Consider the following 25,538-nt stretch of genomic DNA (forward strand, 5'->3'; position numbering starts at 1 on the left):
TAATTTACAGACAGACCCTTCTCATGGGTTGCTGAGGATTGTCTAGACTGGATGAATTGCTACAAACCCCCAGCTGTGAGAAGTCTACTAGAAATCTGCAGCTCCCTCAATTATTTACGGCAAAACCTCTTTTCAGATGTCAGAACATTAGAAGTGATGACAACATACAGATACAGCGGAGCTGAGTTTGTCATTTGGTGTTACATGGGACTGCCTGGGAGCATGCATCAGTACTGACAGAGCGAGTTCCTAAAAAAAAGCATTAGTGACGCATTCACCTCTGCTACATCAGTGTAGGAATGAATGATTACACCGCCAGTCGGACTTGTCTCCTCGCTGCAGGCTTATAAAACCAACCCGTTTACAGATGATTGCAAACCCAGAAAATACAAAAGGCATCAACTTCCGGAAACGACACAGCAGAGCCACCGCGCGGGGGGAGGGACAAGGGAGTCATAACGCCGTCGCCTGCAGGACTCCATGATGGCTTTTCCGTTCAGGAAGGTGATGGAGTCCGATATGCGGCATATCCGGCGAGCTCCTTGCCTTGTCTTTTGGTTATGGTATACAGGCAGTAAACATGGCATCGAGCTGCTAATATATCTCCAGCAAACCGACTGCGGCCGCCATCTTGGATTTAGACAATGCCGTCTGGGGAAGGGGGGGGGGGGGGAGAACCCTGAAAATGTAGAAATCTGACCCGATTGTGCAAATAGTGTAGAGAAAGCACTAAGGCCGCAGGGAATGTGTGCACAAGAACCGGTCTGACGGGAAGATCCACGACCAGACGGTTCATCTCCAGGCAAACAGCAAAAACCCATTTTCCGGGGCCATCAATGAAGCTGGAGCCTCCCCTGTAAACGCTGGCGCTGCGGCCACCATATTGGAGAAAGAAACAGGGCTGATGACGTCACTGCTGAAATCGCCCAATCAGCGTCGGCCACAACCTGGTTGCAATCGCATCGAAGCACTCTATGTATAAAAAAAAATATTAACCCCTTCACTGCAGGAACTGAAGGCGAACAAACGAAGCCGGGGCTCTGCCTGTACGCCGTATATACAAGAACGGAAAAAGCGTCCAAACAAAGATGGAAAATAACGTCATTTCACTCTAGCGTCTATTTACAGTCAATAAATATTCAGAAAGGGGAAAAAAAAATATGATAAAAAGATTTTTACACTAAGAAATAAAAACATTTTTACAATAATAATAATAAAAAAAAACCTCCGCAGATCTGACCGTCACTGCCGGGAAGCTGAAATCGCAGAAATTGTTAACTTGGCCCCAAATTTTTCTTTAACAGAAAATATTTACAGGAGAAAAATGACTGTACAGGGTTGGAGGAGGGGGCATCGTTTAACCCTGTGATGCCTGCAAGACGGGAGAGACCATTCAAGCCTAGCCTTCCGCCCCGTGGAAACGTAGGGGGGTCGATGTTTTTGTGGCGCGGGATCTTTGGTGCGGTTTGAGATGCTGGATCGGTCAGTGGTGACGAGAGGCCATCAAAGGCGTGTCCAGGTTTTTACAGGTTAAAAAAGTATTTTTTTTTTCCTTTTTACAAAGTGCTTTTTTTTTTTTTTATGAAAAATGCACAGAATCATGGTATCCACAGGGTGTATGTACATTAGGGTCCCTTTAAGGGGATAGATGGCTAGTGTCGGGCCGGTCTGCCTCTCATAGCCTTCCGAGTCTCTTAACTGTCCGCACCCAAGACTGGGCTGACTCCATCTAATACTGGCACCCTGGGCATGGCACAGGCTGGGCACTGTCAGAATCCAAGGTCTTCTTATCTACTCAACCCCCTTCCCTTAAAGGCACCTGTGGCATGGAGGCGGATGCTGGGATCCTGATGGCGTCGGCTGCCCCTGAACTTGTCTCGTGTCGGCCTTTTATTTGGAGTCCGTTCAGTGGAGACCCCAAAAACTCCACACAGAAATCTGCTCTTGGTTGTCAGTTTTGTAAAGTCAGAAGAAAAGGCCGGAGAGGGGCTCATTCCGTAGGACGTAATAGTCGTCCCCCGTCCCCCCTTGGAGAAAGTGCTATCCTTGGATCGCTCCAGAGCTCTGGCTGGGGTACGGTGGGCAGACCTGGGGTATCAGAAGATGCCCTTCGCTATCTTGAGTCCTTTCTGTTTCATGCGGGGTAACGTGGAGCTGGACCCGTGCTTGATTTTTACCCCTTTGGAAAAGCCGCGTCTTTTCAGTATAAAGTCATAGTTGGCTCCTGAGTTCATGGCGTAGAAGACGTTTGCATTATCCGGGATCTTCAATTCTGAGGAAAGACAAAAATAAAACTCCAAATGTTATTATTGTGCCCATAGACGCCATCACCCTCTAGGCAGTCACCCAGCTTAATGGAGGAATTACTGTTCAAGGCTCTGGGAAAGCTGGGTGAGCAGCTGTGGTAGCCATATTTTCTGGCACCCACAATACTTGCTGCTTTACCTTTAAAGACCCGAAACTTGTCACAAGTTTCATAGAAAGTGGCCGGGCTGGTCTGTAACCGCAAAACACTTCCTGTCCCATTGCAGAAATTCCATTACCTCTCTCCTCGGAAATGATCTGAACAAGTTCGTAGTCCTCGGCCCGCTCCCCGTCCAGGTTGTGTTTTGCCATTGCTTTGCGGATCACTATGGGGGTCTTGTCCTGACTAGTTACCTGCGGAAAAATGAGAATGTGGACAGGGCGGTCAGAGAGAGGAGATTAGATAAAGGTTCTGCTTTATTTCCAGGAACTTTGCCACTTCTGAGAGCTGCAGTACCAGACATAGCCTCTGAACGAGAGTGGCGCTGTTTGACTGGTCTACGCTGGGAAGCACATAGGGGAAAGGGGGGAATAACTCACCAGGATGCTCTTGTACATATTGCCGTTGTCCACGTCTAGGCTGACCCGGATGATGCAGCAGTCATCAATCTGCTGGTTGTAGAGAGGAAGAGACAGAGATGAGTAACTGGAGATCCCGGAGACGGAGCGCTTGTGCGTCCGAGAGGCAGACACAGGTGTGGAGGAGACAGACGAAGAAGAAGCGCTGCTTGACCCTGATCCGATGCCGGACGTGTCCAGAGACGAGAGCGACGTCGACTCCCAGAACTACAAGCACAAAAAAAATGAGTGTCAGATATTGGTGGAGAAGAAGCAAACCTTTATAATACACAAGTGAAGAGCCCCAAGAGGACAACGGACCCCCAGCTATAAATTACGGCCCACCGCCCCTTTATAGCCTTATAATGTACAGCTGTGGTCACGTCATGCGGTATATTGAAATGTAGACGCCAAGCAGGAAGAGGAAACTAAACCCCTAATGGCCTTAATACATTTGCTCACATGTCTTTCTGGGAAAGCTGGATGAAAACCAATATGGCCATCTACGAGGAGGGAAATAATCTGCCTTCTTGTGCAGTAGTACTGGAGCATGGGACATCAGTCAGTCTCTGTTTAGGAGCTTGAGTGACGCTCCCTACAGAGGCAGCCATTTTGTTTGTCATCGACAGTATTTACTGCACCACTGATGACATCATCTGTGACTGGACTTGCCCATTTGACTCTAGGGGTGTAATTTCCCGCTTACACTGAATGACGCAAAAGCTTTCTATAATCCTTTTCCAACACAGCAAAACACAGAGAGCAGGGACTGACCCCCAGGGGAGCGCAGCGTTCTGTGGCCTGTGCCGGCGGATCTTTGGGCTGTTCCTCTCGTACCTTCTTCTCCTGACAATCCGGGGACTCGGGCACAAAGCTGATGTTTATCTCCTCCACGTCAGAGCTGCTGGACCCGGCGGATGTCACACTGACGGAGTCTGTGGTGTCGTTCCCGCAAAGGTGCGGGCTGCATTTCAGCTGATCGAAGGACTTGGAGTGAGAGCTGACGCTGGGGCAGGGCTCTGAGCTGGGAGGCTGACGGCTGCGGGAGACAGAAGGGTTAATGGAGACCATCGCAGCCAGCGCTTGTTTTCTACATCAGAGAAGTGGTGCCAGAGTCTGGCAGCTGCTTATCCCCCCTCCAGTGAAATAACATCACTGTGAAAGGCTGGAGGGTTAGATACTCTCTGGCCCTTTAAATCTGGGGATACTCACTCGCTCCATCGTTTGATGATTCCGGTGTTTTTCTTGGCTTTTAACGTGTTGCTCGCAGATTCGGATAAAGGTTCGATCTCACAGGATAGGCTATAGCTGCAGCACAAGAAAAATATACAGTTAATCCTGGGACAATTACTGTCAAATTCCTGTGATCCGACCTCAGCAGGCGCCGGATTATTAAACTAATTATGTTCATATTACAGAATTACATAAATAGCAACTGCCTTGTGATGGTTGTGATCTGATAATAATGCAGTCGCCACAAAAGATGGATTTGCACATTCTGCAATTTTACGCCATGGACAAAGGCATTGGTCTTAGATCTAGATGCAGAATTGCTGCAGATTTATCACTTTCCATTGCAAAGGGTGAAAGCGCGTTCTGCGTGCAGCCGATTTGTCCATAGGGTAAAATTCCAGTTAAGTGCACACCTTGCTGTTCGTGTCTACATTGGAGATTTTCCACCTGCATGGCCGCACCCATGAACCGCTCGTCATCTCACCTCTCTGCCTCCGTCAGCCGCTCCACGCTGTGAAACCACTCCACAAATGCCTCATCTGGGATAAAGCTGTAGTTGTTACAAGCCGACTGCAGAAGCTTTATCTGAGCGATCACCTCAAACTCCTAAAAGTGCAAAATATATTAAAAAAAACTATAATAAATCAGCACAAAGGAAGCAAAAAGTTACCAAAAGCGGCACAAATTCTAGTAGAAAACTAACAGTATATAATAAGATTATAAAAGACACTTACCTTCCGTCTCTTCTCAAAGTTTATAAGGCCGCCCTATGGAGAAATCAGCAATAGGTTAATCAGTAACCCTTGCAGCATCTTTATATTATCTACTGATTACCCGACAGTCAGGACGTAAAGATACTGACCTCTAAATAGTCCTTCATAGCAGTGTCCAGCATCACCAGGTCAGTAAGAAAAGTGCCGAGGTAAGGAATGGTTCCTTGCATGACGCCCTGCAAACAGCATTAAAAAAAAATACAATTAATTAGCACTACTGCAATGCAACACTAGGGGGCGCATCTTCTGGTCAGCATGCACCAATCATATCGCCTCCTTGTTAGTAGGTACATAGATGCCGACATGTCGCTTACCATTTCTCTTTGCTGTTGGTGTCTCTTCTGTGCTCTCTTAGGGTTAATATCAAGGGTTGCAAATTTGGAAGTGCCCTCCTGAAAAAGGTTAACAAAGGGTTACGCGTCCCACAGAGGGCAAGAACTCTTCACAATACAAGGGTGGGTGTTAAATCACTGGATTCCTGGTAGATCGCCCACATCAGAGCAGGCGCCGGCAGCCTGAGGCTATTGAATCACCCCCCCCCCCCCCCCCCCCCCGCATTGATAGAACGCCAGATGCAATGTGAACTATGTGCAAGCAATTGTTTTGTGGTTAAAGTCAATTGGAAATAATAGGTGGAAGCCTCGTGACCAATCCAGAAATAGGAGAGGCCGTGTATTACAAGCCCCGGCTGCAAACCAGGGACATAAAGGTGCAGCTGCCACGGGGTTTATGGGGAATGCAGACACAGGAATGTGATTGGCTGACGTTCTAGGTGCCCCACTTGGGCTCAGCTGGCGTTGATGGGGGTTGTAGTGCAGGAGGGAATCCCTCCGCCTCCACATGGAGAGTATCTCTGCTGTTCCCCAGCACGCCCAGTCTGACACATGAACGTGAACTTGGCCTGATGTGTAAGGGCGTGAGCTGAGGGTTTCCTCGTTGATAACAGCAGCCTACAGACGTGTCTGGCACGTACACATGAATCATATCAGGGGAGCCCCACACATATGACGTGTGCAGAAATACTGCAATACACTAAAAACATGCTTAAAAGGGAGAGCATAAACAACTGCTGCCCTGTCCATTTAACACGGCATGTGACCTGTATAGAAATGGAGAAAAATGGCTGCCTTCTTCCAAAAACAGTGTCACTCTTATGTGTGGTATTGCATCTCCGCTCTATTCACATCAATTGAAGTAAGCTGCAATACCCCAGACAACCTATGGGACAAGGGTGGAGCTGTTTTTAGTAGAACGCAACATGTTTTTTCCCTTTGATGATGGGCTGGGCGCTATCCTCACCTTAATCAGCAGCTCCCGGCTTAACGAGTGGTTGTTCTCATCAGAGAAGATTTCGGAGAGTTCTGTGAACGTCCTGAGGCTCTCCCTGAAATAAACAGATATGTTTTTATAATGCACAGCGCCAAACAGCGGCCTCCAACCCGATGCATAACTACGACTCCCAGCAGGACCTGACCGCCTCTGGGGTGTACTCACCGTGACACCTCATCCCATGTTTTCTTTAGCCTGTGGATGGCGTTGCACTGGAGCGCAGACAGAATGGCACGGAGAGACGAGAAGTTCTTCAGGATGCGACATTCCTACGGACAGAGGGTACAGGGCAGAAGACTATTTAAAGGGCCCCGAGCAAACGTTTCAAGATAAAATGCATGTGGCGAGGAAACCTAGAGCACTTACCCTGGCCACGTCTATCCAGCGCTCCACCACCTTGGCTCTCTGCTGGGGCTTCAGTGACCGGTCGCTCAGGCACGTGGATATGACGCAGTTGGTGACGCTATTGAACTGAGAGACGGTGGCGCGGATCGTAGGTGCCAGGTGCTCCTTGCCCTTCTTGTCCCTTTGGGACCAGATACAACCCAGGCAGTGATATGGCACCACTTTCTTAAAGAGGTCCTATGATGGACAAAAAGAGCGTTCAGCTGTAGGCTCCAGCCGGATCAGGTACATATGGCTTTTATAGTCAATGTCTCTTTAAAAGCTCCATTTTTCTGAAGCAGAGCTCCAAAACCCCAGCACTGACAGTAAAATTGTAACTGCAGCCACCACTAGGGGGAGTCCACTGCATTATTACTGAGATCAATGGATAATCAGTATGCAGTGAGCTCCCCCTAGTGGTGGCTGCGGGTCGCCGAATTTTACCATATCATACAGGGAATTTGGACTTCTGTATCAGACAAATGGGAGTCCGATCCCTCTGGCAAATAGCTATATTATAACCTAAGCAAACATATAGCAAGATGCAGATATGGTTGATATATAATGGAGAACACACGAGTACTCACAGCATCCATGACTGTAAACTGTTCTGCCACCATCTCCTGCTGGAATGACAGGAAGTCCGGTTTCCCCTCCAGGAGGGCGCTCTCCTCCACCAGGCGGAAGGTGCAGCTTGTGTGGTCCACAACTGTAAAACACAATGCTGTCAGGGGCAGGCCTTTGTGCGAACAGAGGCGGCCATTTCTAAGGTTGTCACCTTCCTAACTTACCATACTGATCCAACTCGCTGATCTGCTGCCGCTGGAACTGTGACAGTAGATTGCGAGCTCTGCGCTCCAGGTCTGAGCCCGGGATGTTGTGCCGTACGTATGCGATGAGCTGCTTCAGACACACGTAATCCGGTGCTTGTCGAAAATCCTCCGAATACTGATCCAGCCAGGCTCCCAGGATGGATGAGATGGTGCTGAAAAGAGGAGACATGCTTTGTTAACATTCTCTGGTCTTCTGTAGAGTGTTAGCTCTGTGGGTCAAAACACCGTCGGCATTGTGCTGTCATTACATGGGGGATTGCTGCACTATATATACATCGTCCAGACGGGATTATGTGGTAAACCTGCATGCTCTCCAGGGCACGGTCTGGATCCACGTCTCCTCCTCCTACTCTTTCATCTTACAGAACAGGATTTTGTGGACTGGAAACACAAGGGAAGAGCTTTTGTTTGTTTCCAGGCTGGAAAGTCCCTGCATTTTGCAACATGACTTCTACAATAAGAAGCTTAGAATTGTGCTGAGCTAATCAAATGTGACACGGACTTTTATTAAAGGGCCGGTACACCTTAAATCAGCACCATCAGTCATGCTTATGGATGTACAGAGCATTTGGAAAGATATTTTCACATTTGGCTATGTTGCCCCTTGCGCCAAAATAAATATAATTCTGCACTCAACACCCCATAATGAGAAAGTAAAAACAGAATTTTACAAGTTTTTGCAAATAAAAAGGAAAGACAATAATTTGCCCCGGACATAAGTATTCAGCCCCATTTCTCTTGATCATCTCGGAGACGTTTCTTCACCTTCATTAGAGTCACCTGTTGTAAACTCAGTGGAGTGGATATGATTTGGAAAGGCACGGCCCTGTCTATATAAGATCTCACATCTGACCATGCAGATCGGAGCAGGAACCAAGCCATGAGGAGGAGAGAACTGCCTGTAGAGCTCAGAGACAGGACTTTGTGGAGGCTCAGATCTGGAGAAGGGGACAAAACCATTTCTGCTGCACTGACCGTTCCCGAGAGCACAGTGGCCTCCATAATTCTTACATGGGAGAAGTTTTTGAACAACCAGGACTAGAAGAGGAGATGGTGCTGACCCACCTAAGTAATTTGGGGAGAAATGCCTTGCTAAGGCCTCATGCACACGGCCGAGAGCGGTCCGTGGTAACCCGGCCGGGATTCCTGCTGACAGCAGGAGCGCACGGCGTCACCGGTTGCTATGACGCCGTGCGCTTCATGCAGTCGCTGCTGTACAGTAATACACTCGTATAGATCATATGAGTGTATTACTATAGTGCAGCGGCGGCATAAAGCGAACGGAGTCATAGCAACCGATGATGCCGTGCGCTCCTGCTGTCAGCAGGAATCCCGGCCGGGTTACCACGGACCGCTCTCGGCCGCGTGCATGAGGCCTAAGGGAGGTGATCGAGAACCCAATGGTCCCTCTGGCTGAGATCCGAAACATCCTGTGTGCAGATGATCGACCATCACTGCAGCCTCCACCAATGTGGGCTTTATAGCAGGGTGGCCGGAAAGAAGCCTCTCAGTAAAAGACACGTGAAAGCCGCCTGGGATTTGTAAAAAAAAGAAAAGAAAAAAAAAGACCCTAAAGGACCTCAGATTGTGAGAAACAAGATTCTCTTAGCTGATGAACCCAAGATTGAACTTTCTGACCACAATTCTAAGTGTCCTGTCTGGAGGAACCAGGCGCCGCTCATCACTGCCCAATACTAACCCTACAGTGAAGCATGGTGGTGGCAGCATCATGTCTGGAGGAACCAGGCGCCGCTCATCACTGCCCAATACCATCCCTACAGTGAAGCATGGTGGTGGCAGCATCATGTCTGGAGGAACCAGGCGCCGCTCATCACTGCCCAATACCAACCCTACAGTGAAGCATGGTGGTGGCAGCATCATGTCTGGAGGAACCAGGCGCCGCTCATCACTGCCCAATACTAACCCTACAGTGAAGCATGGTGGTGGCAGCATCATGTCTGGAGGAGACCAGGCGCCGCTCATCACTGCCCAATACCATCCCTACAGTGAAGCATGGTGGTGGCAGCATCATGTCTGGAGGAACCAGGCGCCGCTCATCACTGCCCAATACCATCCCTACAGTGAAGCATGGTGGTGGCAGCATCATGTCTGGAGGAACCAGGCGCCGCTCATCACTGCCCAATACCATCCCTACAGTGAAGCATGGTGGTGGCAGCATCATGTCTGGAGGAACCAGGCGCCGCTCATCACTGCCCAATACCAACCCTACAGTGAAGCATGGTGGTGGCAGCATCATGTCTGGAGGAACCAGGCGCCGCTCATCACTGCCCAATACCAACCCTACAGTGAAGCATGGTGGTGGCAGCATCATGTCTGGAGGAATCAGGCGCCGCTCATCACTGCCCAATACCATCCCTACAGTGAAGCATGGTGGTGGCAGCATCATGTCTGGAGGAACCAGGCGCCGCTCATCACTGCCCAATACCATCCCTACAGTGAAGCATGGTGGTGACAGCGTCATGTCTGGAGGAACCAGGCGCCGCTCATCACTGCCCAATACCATCCCTACAGTGAAGCATGGTGGTGGCAGCATCATGATGGGGTGGTGGGGGCAGAGGGACTGGTCAGGGAGGAGGGAAAGCTGAATGAAGCAAAGTACAGAGACATTCTTAATGAGAATCCAATGGAAAATCTTTGGAGAGACCTGAAGATGGCTGTCCACCGACGGCCCCCGTCCAACCTGACAGAGTTGGAGAGGATCTGCAGAGAAGAATGGCAGAGAGCCCCCAAATCCAGGTGTAAACCTTGTGGCATCATCTCACTGGAGGCTGGAATCACTGCCAAAGGGGCTGAAGACTTATGTCAATGTGAGATTTTAGTCAAGATTTCTAACAATCTGTTTTGAATTTGTCATTATGGGGCATTGAGTGCAAAACTGGAACTTTTTTCTTTTTAATTTCAGAACAGGCAGCGACATGGGAAAAAAGTGAAAGGGTCTAAAGACTTTCCGAGTACACGTCCGTGGTAGGTCTCAGCACTGGGGAAATGTGACATGGTGACGATTATGGGGAGGTTTCTGCACTTCTCGTCACTCTTTCTCAGGACTCATGTGGCTGATAACAGGGTGCAATAGACTGTATTCACCCGGGCTACAGTATAGTCAATGTGTCTCCAGACTAATAGGACGGACGGCAGGGAGCAACAGATTGCATTTGCCTGCACAGCCCTAAGAGACCAGACTGCTTGCAGAGGTAGTGTGTGCCTTTAAGGTTATCAAAATGGCCTCCACACGTATCAGGTCATTATAAAAATTCCATCTGCACATAAGGCGTGAGTGATAAAACGCCCGCTGCTACTATATGGTCATCTGCAGTATCTGTGAATGAGTCTGATCTCTGCTCGGCCAGGAACACCTTGTATTTCTGGGTGGCAGCCATTAGTCCTGCTGAGGGTTATCAGCAGCAGATGGATGATCACACTTACTTCTTCAGCTCGAGCCGATCGTCGATGGTATTATGGGAGTGTTCGCCGTTGAGCTGAGGGTGAAGACGCCCAAACCTTAAAGAGAAAAGACGTTCCATTTAATATAGGGTGATGTATTAGACGTTCACTGGTTCTTGGACGCGGTAAGTTGTCAGACGTTGACTACAGCGCTCATTATCAGTATCTGATCACTTGGGGTCCGACACTCGGGTCCCCTGCACCGCCGCTCGCAGCAGCGCTATCACCTCCCCCCAGCTTTGCCTAGGCCATGTGACGTCACGTTCATCGGTCACATGGCCTACCAGAGGATAGGTCATCAGTAGTGTTGAAGCGAACTTGTGTTTTAAGTTCGGCGTCTAAAGTTCGGGTTATCGAAGAATCGCGTTATGGATTCTAAATTACGTTATGGTCCGTGGTAGCGGAATCCATAACACAATTCTACGATAACCCGAACTTTAGACGCCGAACTTAAAACACAAGTTCGCTTAACACTAGTCATCAGTTAAAAAAATCCTGGAGAACCCCTTTAAAGGGATATTCCTGAGGAGCGTCGGTCTTTCAGACTCACTTGTTCAGCAGCAGGTCCAGGACCTGTTTAGTGGTAGCGAATGCCCGGTAGGTGCACAGGAAGATGGTGACGTAGGTGGAGTCGTTGCCTTTGAACGCGGAGACCAGGTATTCCACCAGCTTCTCCAGGGTCCCAGCCTTGATGGTCCGCACCTTGCATGTCTCGTACAGGCTCAGGGCCGTCTCGTTCTCGAACTAGATCATAAAAACACACGGCGTCAGTAGAACCTCAAAGTGAGCGTGCGAGAAGGTTTTCTAGCTTCTAGGCCCCAAGCATTAATATTAGATCTGCACCGTGACACAAGATGTCAGGGGAAGCAGTAAAATACCCTGACGGGGTTTCACTTTTCTTGCCCCAGGTCAGGTGGGGGTTAGGGGTGAAGTTTAGGATCTCCAACCTCTAAAGAAAGGATAGCTGCAGTTGTAGCGTTCGCTGGAGAACCCCTTATCGTCCTGAATGTCATTAGCCGGATAATTAGGGACTTGTATAACGAGGGCGTGAAGTCGCCCTTGACGCTCTGCAGCCGCCTTGAAGAATATCCTGATATAGGACAGGATGCCAGCAGCTATTTGCGGCTTTCCTTCCTTCAAGCGCAGAGGACCTGGAGATATAGTCCCCGAGGAGGAGAGGAATGTCAGGACTGGGGACTTCTGTAATGTCTCACACTTATCCTTCCGCTCATGGGTTTCTATAAACTAAACTATTCCCAGCGGAGACTGGCCGGGTCACTATTCTCAATTGGCTGCATGTTACCGTATAAGCTTGGCTGACCTCAACTTGGCCGCCACCATCCCCGCCGCACCCCCGTCCTTGACAGGGAGGCGGTCGGTCTAGCGGAGGTATAAAAAAACCACACATGTTGTTTAACTCTTTCTGAACATGGAGGCTTCTAGTCGGACGGCAGTCAGAGATTTCACAGCCTAGGAAAGGACACGGGGCAGAGGCGGCCATTTTGTCGGTGATCATAAGAACAGAGGCAGCCCATAATTCATAAGTATGGATGACAACCCCCTAGAGTAGCCCCTTAAAGCCGTACCTCGGCCCAGCACCTTACCACTAAGACATAGAGGCCACATGCAGATGCATGAACTGCTCTTCAACATGGTAAATCTATTTTAACGGTTTGCATTGGGCTGGCAGTGCCAGGCATTAGTGAGGGTGGCAGACCCATGCATGGATTCTTGCTGTCCCCGACTACAGACATCATTTGTACACAGCTCCACCATCTTCCTCACCGTAGTGTCCCGGGGTCCAGCAAGCCCGCCTTCAGCAGTGCCCATGGGGGACGGGACCCTGCTCACCCCCAGCCATCGCTGCCCCTTGTTGGCCGTGTGGTGCAGCTGCACTTTCCGCAGGGAAATGCTGTAGATAACACCGTCATCCAGCTCTTCTCCGATCTCCTGGGCGGAGCTCTGTAAGGACGAGACACATAAGGGGTTAATGCGCCAGTCTCATGATTCCAAACAATCACACCCATCATGCACTAACATACAATATTATTCTATAAGGTGCAGGCTGCAGTGCTAGTGATCCGCTGCATGCTGGGAGTTGTAGTTTTGCAGCAGCTGGAAAGCCACAAGTTGGGGGTCGCTATCCTAGAGCAATATATTGTGCCAGGTCTGGGCGCCCCCATGCTGATGATGGCATCGCACAGAGGGTCCCACAGCATTGGGCGGTGCCCCCCATACACACGCTGCCAGAAAAGCTTCTTGCCACTGGAGCGGCTTTCTCGACGGCTTCCATATAAATCCTCCATGTAATGTAATCGGATCCGGGGCCTCTCTGATAATGACACCCACCACACGGCGCCCGTCGCAGCTGCCAACCACCAGATGGCCGAGAAACGGCGAATCACATAATGAACACAATGCGATTAGCGGGTAAACCTGTAACGGGATTACATGTCCTTCTCTCCATCCATCGGAGCAAGAAATGTAGGAGATCGAATTCTACGCCTCCTACAGCGCAATACACCCCCGACCAACGCACTGGAAATGAGCCGCTGCTCCACAGCATCACAACATCTACAGCTAGACTGCCAGCTCCTGGGACAAGAGATGCCTAGACCAGTTCTAGGCGAGGACACCCTAGTAATGCATATGACCAGGGCAATGAGTGTAAGCTCCTGGGGCAAGAGATGCTTAGACTAGTACTGGGAGAATACACCATAGTAATGCAGCTAACCAGGGCAATGAGTGTAAGCTCCTGGGGCAAGAGTGGCAGTCATCGCCTCTTGACGGGTCGCAGAAAATCTCAAGTTGATTGTTTTGAATGTTCTCCTAACAAGATTGAGAAGGTAAACATGGCGGTCACACTTTACCACTTCTGAAGTGACCTCGTCAGAGGCCATCGGTGGCAGACCGTGAACGATGAGAGTAGGAGACGGCTCAGTGCACACAGCGCTCCAGCCGCCTGTCCGAGGGATACATGCGGAAGTATCACACAGGGTAGGATTAGATACACAGCTCAGCATCACATAGGGTAGGATTAGATACACAGCTCAGCATCACACAGGGTAGGATTAGATACACAGCTCAGCATCACACAGGATAGGATTAGATACACAGCTCAGCAGACAGTATTACTATTGACAGGATTAGATACACAGCTCAGCAGACAGTATCACACAGGGTAGGATTAGATACACAGCTCAGCAGACAGTATCACGCAGGGTAGGATTAGATACACAGCTCAGCAGACAGTATCACGCAGGGTAGGATTAGATACACAGCTCAGCAGACAGTATCACACATGATAGGATTAGATACACAGCTCAGCATCACATAGGGTAGGATTAGATACACAGCTCAGCAGGCAGTATCACACATGATAGGATTAGATACACAGCTCAGCATCACATAGGATAGGATTAGATACACAGCTCAGCAGACAGTTTCACACAGGATAGGATTAGATACACAGCTCAGCAGGCAGTATCACACAGGATAGGATTAGATACACAGTTCAGCAGACAATATCACACAGGGTAGGATTAGATACACAGCTCAGCAGACAGTATCACACAGGATAGGATTAGATACACAGCTCAGCAGACAGTATCACACAGGATAGGATTAGATACACAGCTCAGCAGACAGTATCACACGGGATAGGATTAGATACACAGCTCAGCAGACAGTATCACACAGGATAGGATTAGATACACAGCTCAGCAGACAGTATCACACAGGATAGGATTAGATACACAGCTCAGCAGACAGTATCACACAGGATAGGATTAGATACACAGCTCAGCAGACAGTATCACACAGGATAGGATTAGATACACAGCTCAGCAGACAGTATCACACAGGATGGGATTAGATACACAGCTCAGCAGACAGTATCACACATAGTAGGATTAGATACACAGCTCAGCAGACAGTATCACACATAGTAGGATTAGATACACAGCTCAGCAGACAGTATCACACAGGATAGGATTAGATACACAGCTCAGCAGACAGTATCACACAGGATAGGATTAGATACACAGCTCAGCAGACAGTATCACACAAAGAGTTAACCTCCCGCTGCTTTCCTTCCTCATACTTTGCAGTCACTTATGGTTTTATGTACATAAAGAAAAATACCCAAAATTTCATTTATCTTCCTTCCTCATACTCAGAACTTGGACGACCGGCTGACCATTGTAGAATGATGGGGGAGGTATCATTGGCTTTAATACAGTTGATACACAGCTCAGCAGACCGTATCACACAGGACAGGATTAGATACACAGCTCAGCAGGCAGTATCACACAGGATAGGATTAGATACACAGTTCAGCAGACAATATCACACAGGGTAGGATTAGATACACAGCTCAGCAGACAGTATCACACAGGATAGGATTAGATACACAGCTCAGCAGACAGTATCACACAGGATAGGATTAGATACACAGCTCAGCAGACGGTATCACACAGGATAGGATTAGATACACAGCTCAGCAGACTGTATCACACAGGACAGGATTAGATACACAGCTCAGCAGACAGTATCACACAGGATAGGATTAGATACACAGCTCAGCAGACAGTATCACACAGGATAGGATTAGATACACAGCTCAGCAGACAGTATCACACAGGATAGGATTAGATACACAGCTCAGCAGACAGTATCACACAGGATAGGATTAGATACACAGCTTAGCAGACAGTATCACACAGGATAGGATTAGATACACAGCTCAGCAGTCAGTATCACACAGGATAGGATTAGATACACAGCTCAGCAGACAGTATCACACAGGACAGGATTAGATACACAGCTCAGCAGGCAGTATCACACAGGATAGGATTAGATACACAGTTCAGCAGACAATATCACACAGGGTAGGATTAGATACACAGCTCAGCAGACGGTATCACACAGGATAGGATTAGATACACAGCTCAGCAGACAGTATCACACAGGATAGGATTAGATACACAGCTTAGCAGACAGTATCACACAGGATAGGATTAGATACACAGCTCAGCAGTCAGTATCACACAGGATAGGATTAGATACACAGCTCAGCAGACAGTATCACACAGGACAGGATTAGATACACAGCTCAGCAGGCAGTATCACACAGGATAGGATTAGATACACAGTTCAGCAGACAATATCACACAGGGTAGGATTAGATACACAGCTCAGCAGACGGTATCACACAGGATAGGATTAGATACACAGCTCAGCAGACTGTATCACACAGGATAGGACTAGATACACAGCTCAGCAGACAGTATCACACAGGATAGGATTAGATACACAGCTCGGCAGACAGTATCACACAGGATAGGATTAGATACACAGCTCAGCAGACAGTATCACACAGGATAGGATTAGATACACAGCTCAGCAGACTGTATCACACAGGACAGGATTAGATACACAGCTCAGCAGTCAGTATCACACAGGATAGGATTAGATACACAGCTCAGCAGACAGTATCACACAGGATAGGATTAGATACACAGCTCAGCAGACAGTATCACACAGGATAGGATTAGATACACAGCTCAGCAGACAGTATCACACAGGATAGGATTAGATACACAGCTTAGCAGACAGTATCACACAGGATAGGATTAGATACACAGCTCAGCAGTCAGTATCACACAGGATAGGATTAGATACACAGCTCAGCAGACAGTATCACACAGGATAGGATTAGATACACAGCTCAGCAGACAGTATCACACAGGATAGGATTAGATACACAGCTCAGCAGACAGTATCACACAGGATAGGATTAGATACACAGCTCAGCAGACAGTATCACACAGGATAGGATTAGATACACAGCTCAGCAGACAGTATCACACAGGATAGGATTAGATACACAGCTCAGCAGACAGTATCACACAGGACAGGATTAGATACACAGCTGAGCAGACAGTATCACACAGGACAGGATTAGATACACAGCTCAGCAGACAGTATCACACAGGACAGGATTAGATACACAGCTCAGCAGACAGTATCACACAGGATAGGATTAGATACACAGTTCAGCAGACAGTATCACACAGGATAGGATTAGATACACAGCTCAGCAGACAGTATCACACATGATAGGATTAGATACAAAGCTCAGCAGACAGTATCACAGAGGACAGGATTAGATACAGCAGCTCCATCACACAGGATCGGCTTAGATACACTGTTTCACAGTAATTTCCTCTGCATTGCACTTTCCTATACACCTTCAGAAGTGCGCACAATTCTGTGTACAGAGGAGCTTGCAATCTAACCACAGGTGCAGGGTGCTATGACTAGTGGGCTGACGGGCTGAAGGAACCACATGTGATAACACCTCACAGGAGGCGTCATATGCAGCAGAGGTACGAGGCAGTGCTCCTAGCCACTGAGCCATCCTGATCTGCCCAGCTTTAAAGGGACAGTAAAGTAAATCTGCAGGTTGTACCCAGGCATCACAAGGGTGGCTCTATATACCCTGCGGAGTTCATGCCAGGTCAGGCAGCTGGCGGCTCTTCGATGCAAATCTGATCCCTTCATTTCATAAGAACCGATAGTCTAAGGCACGCCGGGTAATAGACAAATCAGGCAGAAGAGACACACAGAGCCGGCTTAGCGAGGGTTAATTTTTTTTTTTACATAAAATAAGACACATACTGGTAACCTCTGCTAGTGGGTGACAACCAATACGGCCTCCATTGCATCTGCAAAATGAGTTGTCACCCAGCTTTCCCGGACTCCTGAAGGTAAGTCTCCCTGATGATACAGCGATGTGACACGTGCGATTGAAGTGGACAGATGTCTAAGAGCCTGGGCGACCACCTCATCCGCACCACTGTGATGGCGGCCATATTGGTTGTCACCCAGCTTTTCCAGAGATGGCTTCTATTGTAGATTATTTTTGGGGTGGTCACATGACTGCGGTTGTGGTTTATATTTATGCCCTGTTTTGTAACGTTCACTTCCTCTTTTTACTTCTTATTTTTATACTAAATTGTTAATGAGTCTGAAGGAAACTCCAAGGAGGAAGCAAGAGATGATGGGGGGGGGGGGGGGCATGGAGGGCGTCCATGGACATGCAGCGAGGTGCCGGTGGGGGTCCCAGAGGTCAGATCCTCATCGATCAGACACTTATCACCTATCCGATAAACGTATAAAAGAGAACCGCTGTGGTGGAACCCGGCAATAAGTGTTTATCCTCCCTGCAGCGCCACCACAGGGGAAATGAAGTATTACATGGTGACCACTGAAATTTTTATGGATTGTCCCTATAACGTATAGGGATAGTCTTGAGTGCAACTCCTATTCCCTTTATTACCTCCGAACATCCCCTTTAAGTTACTCTTCCAGCCTAGTGTTGCACAGATCTGCTCCCATACTGAGGAGATCGCTCCTCTCTACTTCCCTTTATTAAAAAAGCAACAAAACAAAAAGCAGAGATGTCACCAAGACACAAAGCAGCAGCAAAACGTGAATGGCGAAAGGATCATGTGACCCCCCCCCCCCCCATGTACTATTGTGGTAAAGTTACCCAAGTATTAGTCATACAGTAACAATAGCAGGACACATAGTGACGGTGCGAAACAAAACACGGCCTGCAGCCCTGGTTGTCACTGCGGCCAGGTCACATCATATGGAGGTGGTGGCGGAAGAGTGATCATGGAGACTATGTATAGAACAAACACACACAAAAAAATATTCTATACAAGTAAAAAAAAAAAAAAAAATTAAAAATTAAAATAATTATATATATATATTTTTAAAAAAGTAAAAAAAAAAAGGGAAAATAAAAAGTTAAAAATTAAACAAAAAAAAGTAAAAAAAAAGTTAAAGAAAAATAAATGTTAAAATAATATATGTAAAAAAATGTAAGTGTTATTTATAATTTTTTTTAAATTCTGGATTGTGCTGCATTTATCAGATCAGATCCCATGACATCATGAGAAAACCCAAGCGCTGTAGCTCCAATATACAGACGGCACTTTGCGTGCAGAGGGTGAGCGCGGCTCGTCATCCGCCGCGGGGTCTTGTGACACCACCAGAGGCGGCCAGGAGCTCAGCAGCAGATTAGGCCTCTAAACCTCTTAGCTCCAGCAGGAGACACACTGTTCCGATTTGGGAAGCTGAAAAGGCGAGGCATTGTTTCTTGAAAATTCAACAGAAAAGCACATCTTAATGACCCCCGCCGCGCACAACACCGAATATAATCCAAGGGGGCTCGGGGCTGATTTTTACACGCCAGGCCTCTCAGTTTCATAACATATTAGCCACCAATTCCTCGTGTCTCCAGTCACATCCAAAGCTGCGTCTACGATTCCAGGAAGCAGCGTGTCGTGGGCGTTCAGAAGCGTCACACAAAGTGCAGACGGTCGGTTTCCAACAGAGGACCGGCAGAATTATGAATGCAGCTCTGGAGGTGACTGGGGTATAATAAAATGGTCTGTCTTCAGTGACGAAAGCCATAAAATCGATCAGCAGCAGAAATCTACAACCAGGCCGCAATTAAACATGGCGGATGTCACCGAGCGTCGTGACGAATGCGGACGGATTAACACTTCTCTGACATTTCCGCACGCCGTCATAACCTATCATTTCCCCTTATATAATATCATTCCCGCCGCTTACTATAAATACCACGCCGTGAAATAAACCTGTCCAGGGCGCGGTGCGGAGGTTGGCATCCTGACAAAAAAAAAGATAATTCTAAATATTACAAAATGTTTACAAATTGTTACAACTGAATGTCAAAAAAGTAAAAAAAGATATAATAAAAAATGCAAAATAAATAAATAAATTTGCTAGTTTTTACCTAAACTCCCATTGAAGTCTGTATTTATTTTATTTTTTTATAGAAATTCTACAATTTTACATCTGTGGCCGACCAATATGGCTGCCAGCTGATCTGCAAACCCTCCTTTACCTTATTGCTGTGCCACTCCCTGAGTCTGGGAAAGCTGGGTGACAACCAATATGTCTGCTGCCACTACAGCACCCAGCTTTCCCCGATCTTATGTTAGGCCTCCGGGTCTGTCACATGCGGAGTTAATTCGACCCACTAAATACTCGAAGCAGATGTAATTCGCTCAGTGTCAGGGCAGAGAGGAGAGTTTTTGAGTCAATAGATTGGGCTGGGGGGGGGGGGGGATCTTGGCCTCTTCTCTCCATTTGCCCGATACAAAAGCTGTTTGCCTGGAGTCAGTGGCCGGGGACAATGCGTCGCCCAGATGCAGATGACCTCTCACAGAAAGAGGGACTCCGAATTACACGGATGGATGGACCGCCGCTGAACACAGGCCTCCGCTCCATCATACAAAATGTACCATCTACTAAAGAAGGGGCGGCCGATAATAGGAATCGGTTCTGGAATAAAAAGAGAGACTCCTCGTCTGCGTACTGTAATGAGGTATGAGGTTCTCGGAGGTCAAGCTAACCTCGGTTCTGAATGGTATATATGTAAATAACTAAAGGTAAATAGGGCAAATTACATAATCTAATTTGCATATGCAAACGACTCTTACCTAAAACCCTATTTATAGTATTAATTTCTGGATGCGATGATTTGCAAATAAATTAGGACGGGGTTTCCGTGATAGAATTGACTCCCAGATTCCTGGATAGGGCATGCCCAAAATCATCGGCGCATCTCATTTCCACCTGTAGACGGTGTCCTGAGGACAGTACTGTGCGGTATATGGCTGATGGTGGGGGGGAGGGGGGAGATGCATGTGCAGGAATGTACCGTTTCCCTATGGATCCAGCACAATCCAGGCCGTATGCTGTATCCGGTTCACTTGACAATGTCCATAAAATGTATTACCATAGCAACATTCACCGGGGGTTTCGGGAAAGGAGGGGGGGGGGGAGATGAAATGTCCTATTTTGCAGCCAGAAAAAAAAACTAGAGGGACTCCGCATGAAAACAACAAATATATAAAAAATTACAGAATAACACAATGTAATAATATTTAATACAATAATACAGCAAATAATCTCTATATATGTAAAGAAGGACGTATATACCTGTATGTATGTTCCGCGATCACTCGATTTCAACGACACTTGGTATACACATCCCTTGCTACCTGGAAAGAAATCCTGTGGGGGTCCTCCGCCCTACACAGCAGCTGCATGGAGTCTGTTTGCTCCAACAGTTTTTGCTACACACATTTTGCTCTGTAACTCAAAAACTCATCGATCGATTTCTACTAAACTTGGTGACATATCACTTACTATCTGGGAAAGAATACTGTGGAGGTGACATGCCGGTACACAGGGAGTTTCTGTCTGTCCCGACATCTGTCTGGACGTTCTTTATGCACGACCAAACGACTGGACCGATCTTCACCAAATTTGGCACACAGGTACGTTGGGTGTCAGGGAAGGTTTTAGACCGGGTCTCAGCTCTCTAGGACGTACTATTTCTGAGATATTCCCCAAAAATGACCTGCAATAGCCAATACAAGCCTGCAAGGCTTTCTCTTCATATCCCACCTGCCATTCACACGGTCACATGTCCCTCATCAGCCAATAGAAGCTCGCAGGCCCTTAGTCTCCACACACACAGCTTTACTCCAGGTTTCCATAACAACCCAGCCAACCCAAGTCGCACGACACGTAAGACACAACTACGCTGCTACATGCATCCATCTTGGATGGATTTATTTGCGACTGTCATGTCGCAGCGCAACACCATAGCCTATCATTATAAAAATTGTTGTGACTTAAAGGGGCAGGGCCCTGTGTAGGTCCCTGGTAAAGGGGCGGGCCCTGTGTAGGTCCCTGGTAAAGGGGCGGGCCCTGTGTAGGTCCCTGGTAAAGGGGCGGGCACTGTGGAGGTCCCTGGTAAAGGGGCGGGCACTGTGGAGGTCCCTGGTAAAGGGACGGGCACTGTGGAGGTCCCTGGTAAAGGGACGGGCACTGTGGAGGTCACTGTTAAATGGGCGGACACTGTGGAGATAACATAAAGGGGCGGGCACTGTGGAGATAGCATAAAGGGGCGGGCACTGTGGAGATCACTGTTAAAAGGGCGGGCACTGTGAAGGTCACTGTTAAGGGGGTGGGCGCTGTGTAGGTCACTGTTAAAGGGGGTGCGCCTGAGAAGGTCAATGTCAAGGGAGTGAGGTGCTGTGAAACTCACTGTTAAAGGGGTGGGCTGCTGAAACTCAAAGTTAAGGGGTCGGGCTGCTGTAGGCGTCCCATTGTAAGGAGGCAGTGGCACTGTGCGGGGGGGGGGTCAGTGTTAAGGAGGCGGGGGGCTGTAGATGTCACAGTTATGGGGGATACTGTGGATACTTTTTAACGAGACACAGAAACATTGAATGAAATAGATTAAATCTACCCGTGCGAAGCCAAGTCCTTCTGCTAGTCTAATAATATAAAATATAACCATTTGGGGGGAAATTCTAAAATAAAAAATTAAAACACTACAAATATAAAAAAAGGAAAAAAAATGCCTGGAATTTTGCGTTTTGCTGATTTTTGTAACCAGTAAACCTGGGGTTACAATCATAACATCTGAGTTTTTGTTTGGATTTCTATGAACTTAAAGTTCAATGACCACTTTTTCAAAAATGATGCCCCAAAATAAACTAAAAAAAAAGCATAAAATCGAAGTCCTTGGGTCCACGTGGCTTAGATGTACCAGTTACTGCAGAGTCTGAGCTACTAACATGGCCGCCAGCTGTCACCAGGCTGCCCATCTTTCAGATCTCACCCGTACAGGGGTAGCCATACTGGCAGTTATCCAGCTTCTGAAAATATCTTTTGTAACTTTTTTATTATTATTTTAGCGGTGTATATTATTATTATTATTATTTTAAAGGGACATTTTTCCCCCCGCACCAAATTAGCGGCCATCTTGTTATGGCTGATAGATAGCAATTAGTCTTTCAGTGGAGCACGACCTCAACTTCGCTGCCCCCTCCCCGCAGCCCATACAATAGAAAGTCAATTGTGAGAGACATATTGATTCTCCTGTGAGACGTGAATCGCTCTCTTTTTAGACAGACGTCCACCGGGACGAGCGCTGTTTACTGTGGAAAGTAAAGGCTCCAGGGACGAGAAGTCGGAAACCTCCAGTGATAAAAAACATGATAAGGACTGGTGACTGGCGGCCATTTTTACCCCTCCCCTGAGTCTGATGACACAGAGATGAGATGGGTATGAAGGAGTGAGCGGCGCAGAAAAGAGTGAAACTGGTTAATTAGGGAAGTAACTTGTCAGAAAATCCATCGCGGTTGTCAAGTGTAGCAGCTTCGGAAATACCGGAGGATCACTTCTGTAATTATGTCTGAGATTTATTATGGAGAACAAGCGGCGGCCTGCCCGCGGTGCTCACCTACGCCGTATCACAACTGTATAGGGCTGTAATCCAATATGGCCGCACCCTCCGACCTAAAAACAACTGGTGACGGCTGAACAGAATGATGGGAAATGTTCTTAAAGGGATGCTCTGGGCAAAACCGCAGGGGGCGGAGCGTGACAATTTCAAGTGTCCTTAGCATCCCTGTGTCCACTCAGGACTGGAACACAATGCATCAGTTTTACATGGAGTGTCCCTTTAAGGAGCAAAGCAAAAAAAAAAAAAAAAGGAAAAATTCCTCCGGAGCATCACTTCGCTTCTTCTGCCAAGGAAAAAATAAATTAAACACTTTTCAGGCCTGACAGCCCCTGGACGTCATCTGGTTTCCACTACTATGAAAAGCTTTTGAGAAATTGGGTCATTTTTTTATTTATTTTTTGGGAAAATGAAGGAAAAAATAAAAATAAAAAATTCTCACACTGCAAGAATGTAACACTTTACACTGACCCCCCCGGAAGCTGAGAATTAACAGACATCTGCGTTTAATTCCAATGGAAGTTTTTCATGTGAGCGTTAAAAAAAAAAAAAAAAAAAAAAAACATAAGGAATCCATTCCGCCGACGCAAATAGAATAGAAAATTCCAAAAGAGCAAATTAGTTGTTAAAATAAACGTGAAGAACAGCCAAAAATCAAGAAAAACTTCCAGGACAAAACATATACATATATAAAAGAAAAAAGTTTTCTGTTTTTATTATCTCACGCCTATCGGAGGCTGCACTACTACGGAGACATTTTGATGACATGTCCCAGAGTCGTCTCCATCAGCGCTCACATATATACACGTACATCGGTCACGTTTTCAGTAGGAAATGTTCGCCGTTTAAAGGGGAGGATAGGTGGCAAATATGTCTCATTTCTGCCCTGTGTGAACACTCCAGCCAATCAGAACCCCAGAAAGAGGTCATGTGACACTTCCTTGCAGTCCTGTACTGTATCGGTAGTCACTGGGACAAGGCTCCCCCTCCCAGATATCCCTGCCTGTAACCCCCGGAGGCTATTCAGAGGCTGCGGCTGCTCCTACTAGTCCATTTTTGATAGGACGCCCTCTAGACGCCCCAATCTAATCTGGTGACGGTTCCCCTTTAACATCTCAGATTTCAGCCCAGTCAATAATTAAGCCGCAAATAACGCTAATTGATACTTTCCAGCGATTGCTCTGCAAACAATTAGCTCAAATGACTTGCGGTTGATGTTTTTCATAACTTTTATATTTTTTTCCCCAAAATGGCCGAGAACGGGGGTGTAGAGTCTGCAGATGGTGAGAAACTCTGCCAGGAAAAATAAACTGGGTTCCAAGATGGAAACAAAAAAAAAAAAAAAGACGAGCGTAAGGAAGGACTATTACTGCAAATACTGCACCTTGCTGGAACGTTTAACCCCACGCGGTGCGACAAGGTGACATTTTAAGTTTTTTTATTTTTTCCCCTCGTTCCTTTCATTCCTGACTGCAGTAGTAATAATAATTTTTTTTTAAAAAGACGGCAGTAAAGCAGATCCAGGATGGGGGAGATAAGCCTCCATGTTGGGTGAGAGGTCGATGGAGGTAAACATTAACCTCTACAGCAGATAACAACCAAAGTGCTCACATTGTCCCCTGCACTTTCTCAGGACTCCTGCCAGGACCGGGCGCAGCGCATTCTTTTTGTACGTTTTTTTCTGTATTTTTTTAAATATTAGATTATTTTTGCTCTTACATCTATACAAGTAGTTTTTTTTGTTTTGGGCATCAGCTGATTAAGTCATCCCCCGAAGAACCCCACCCTCCTGACTCCTAACCCCAATTAGAGAGTCCCCAGTACACAAACGGCAGCCAATTTCGACGTTACTGGCCGACCATCTAATATGCCTGTAGGTGCCCCAACATCTCCAAAATCAGAGGTCGGGCATTTTGGATTTCAACATGCCTGATCATTTGTTGTTATGGGAGATGTCTGATGGCAACTTAATCCCCTTGTCCCGTTGAGAACACATGCATGCTCGGTCAAGTGAGCATGTGTATGGGGGAGGCTTGGGTGTAGAAGAAGCCATACTCGCCCCTCGTCAATCTCTGTGTATGGGGAGGCTTGGGTTGTAGAAGAAGCCATACTCGCCCCTCGTCAATCTCTGTGTATAGGGGAGGCTTGGGTATAGAAGAAGCCATACTCACCCCTCGTCAAGCTCTGTGTATAGGGGAGGCTTGGGTGTAGAAGAAGCCATACTCACCCCTCGTCAATCTCTGTGTATGGGGGAGGCTTGGGTTGTAGAAGAAGCTATACTCACCCCTCGTCAATCTCTGT

General features: G+C 47.4%; 1 protein-coding gene across 6 annotated transcripts in view; it reads right to left on the minus strand.

Moving 5' to 3' along the window:
* Positions 1 to 501: 501 nt before the first annotated feature.
* The window catches only part of RALGDS (ral guanine nucleotide dissociation stimulator), a 107,441-nt gene continuing 82,404 nt past the window's right edge, over positions 502 to 25,538 (minus strand). For 5 of the 6 annotated variants that reach the window (XM_040406158.1, XM_040406157.1, XM_040406156.1 and 2 more), the window contains exons 2-18: positions 12,662 to 12,838; positions 11,427 to 11,620; positions 10,859 to 10,933; positions 7,373 to 7,566; positions 7,169 to 7,290; positions 6,564 to 6,779; positions 6,363 to 6,466; positions 6,168 to 6,252; positions 5,183 to 5,260; positions 4,958 to 5,044; positions 4,830 to 4,862; positions 4,580 to 4,701; positions 4,075 to 4,170; positions 3,637 to 3,901; positions 2,845 to 3,090; positions 2,544 to 2,658; positions 502 to 2,272 (exon numbers count right to left, since the gene is read on the minus strand). In XM_040406158.1, the coding sequence (XP_040262092.1) occupies positions 2,097 to 2,272; positions 2,544 to 2,658; positions 2,845 to 3,090; positions 3,637 to 3,901; positions 4,075 to 4,170; positions 4,580 to 4,701; positions 4,830 to 4,862; positions 4,958 to 5,044; positions 5,183 to 5,260; positions 6,168 to 6,252; positions 6,363 to 6,466; positions 6,564 to 6,779; positions 7,169 to 7,290; positions 7,373 to 7,566; positions 10,859 to 10,933; positions 11,427 to 11,620; positions 12,662 to 12,838 (2,385 nt within the window). In that variant the 3' untranslated portion in view covers positions 502 to 2,096. The remainder of the gene's footprint in view (positions 2,273 to 2,543; positions 2,659 to 2,844; positions 3,091 to 3,636; positions 3,902 to 4,074; positions 4,171 to 4,579; positions 4,702 to 4,829; positions 4,863 to 4,957; positions 5,045 to 5,182; positions 5,261 to 6,167; positions 6,253 to 6,362; positions 6,467 to 6,563; positions 6,780 to 7,168; positions 7,291 to 7,372; positions 7,567 to 10,858; positions 10,934 to 11,426; positions 11,621 to 12,661; positions 12,839 to 25,538) is intronic. The other variant, XM_040406155.1, reaches the window with a different exon arrangement.

This window comes from Bufo bufo, chromosome 8 (genome assembly GCF_905171765.1).
Source record: "Bufo bufo chromosome 8, aBufBuf1.1, whole genome shotgun sequence".
NCBI lineage: Eukaryota > Metazoa > Chordata > Amphibia > Anura > Bufonidae > Bufo > Bufo bufo.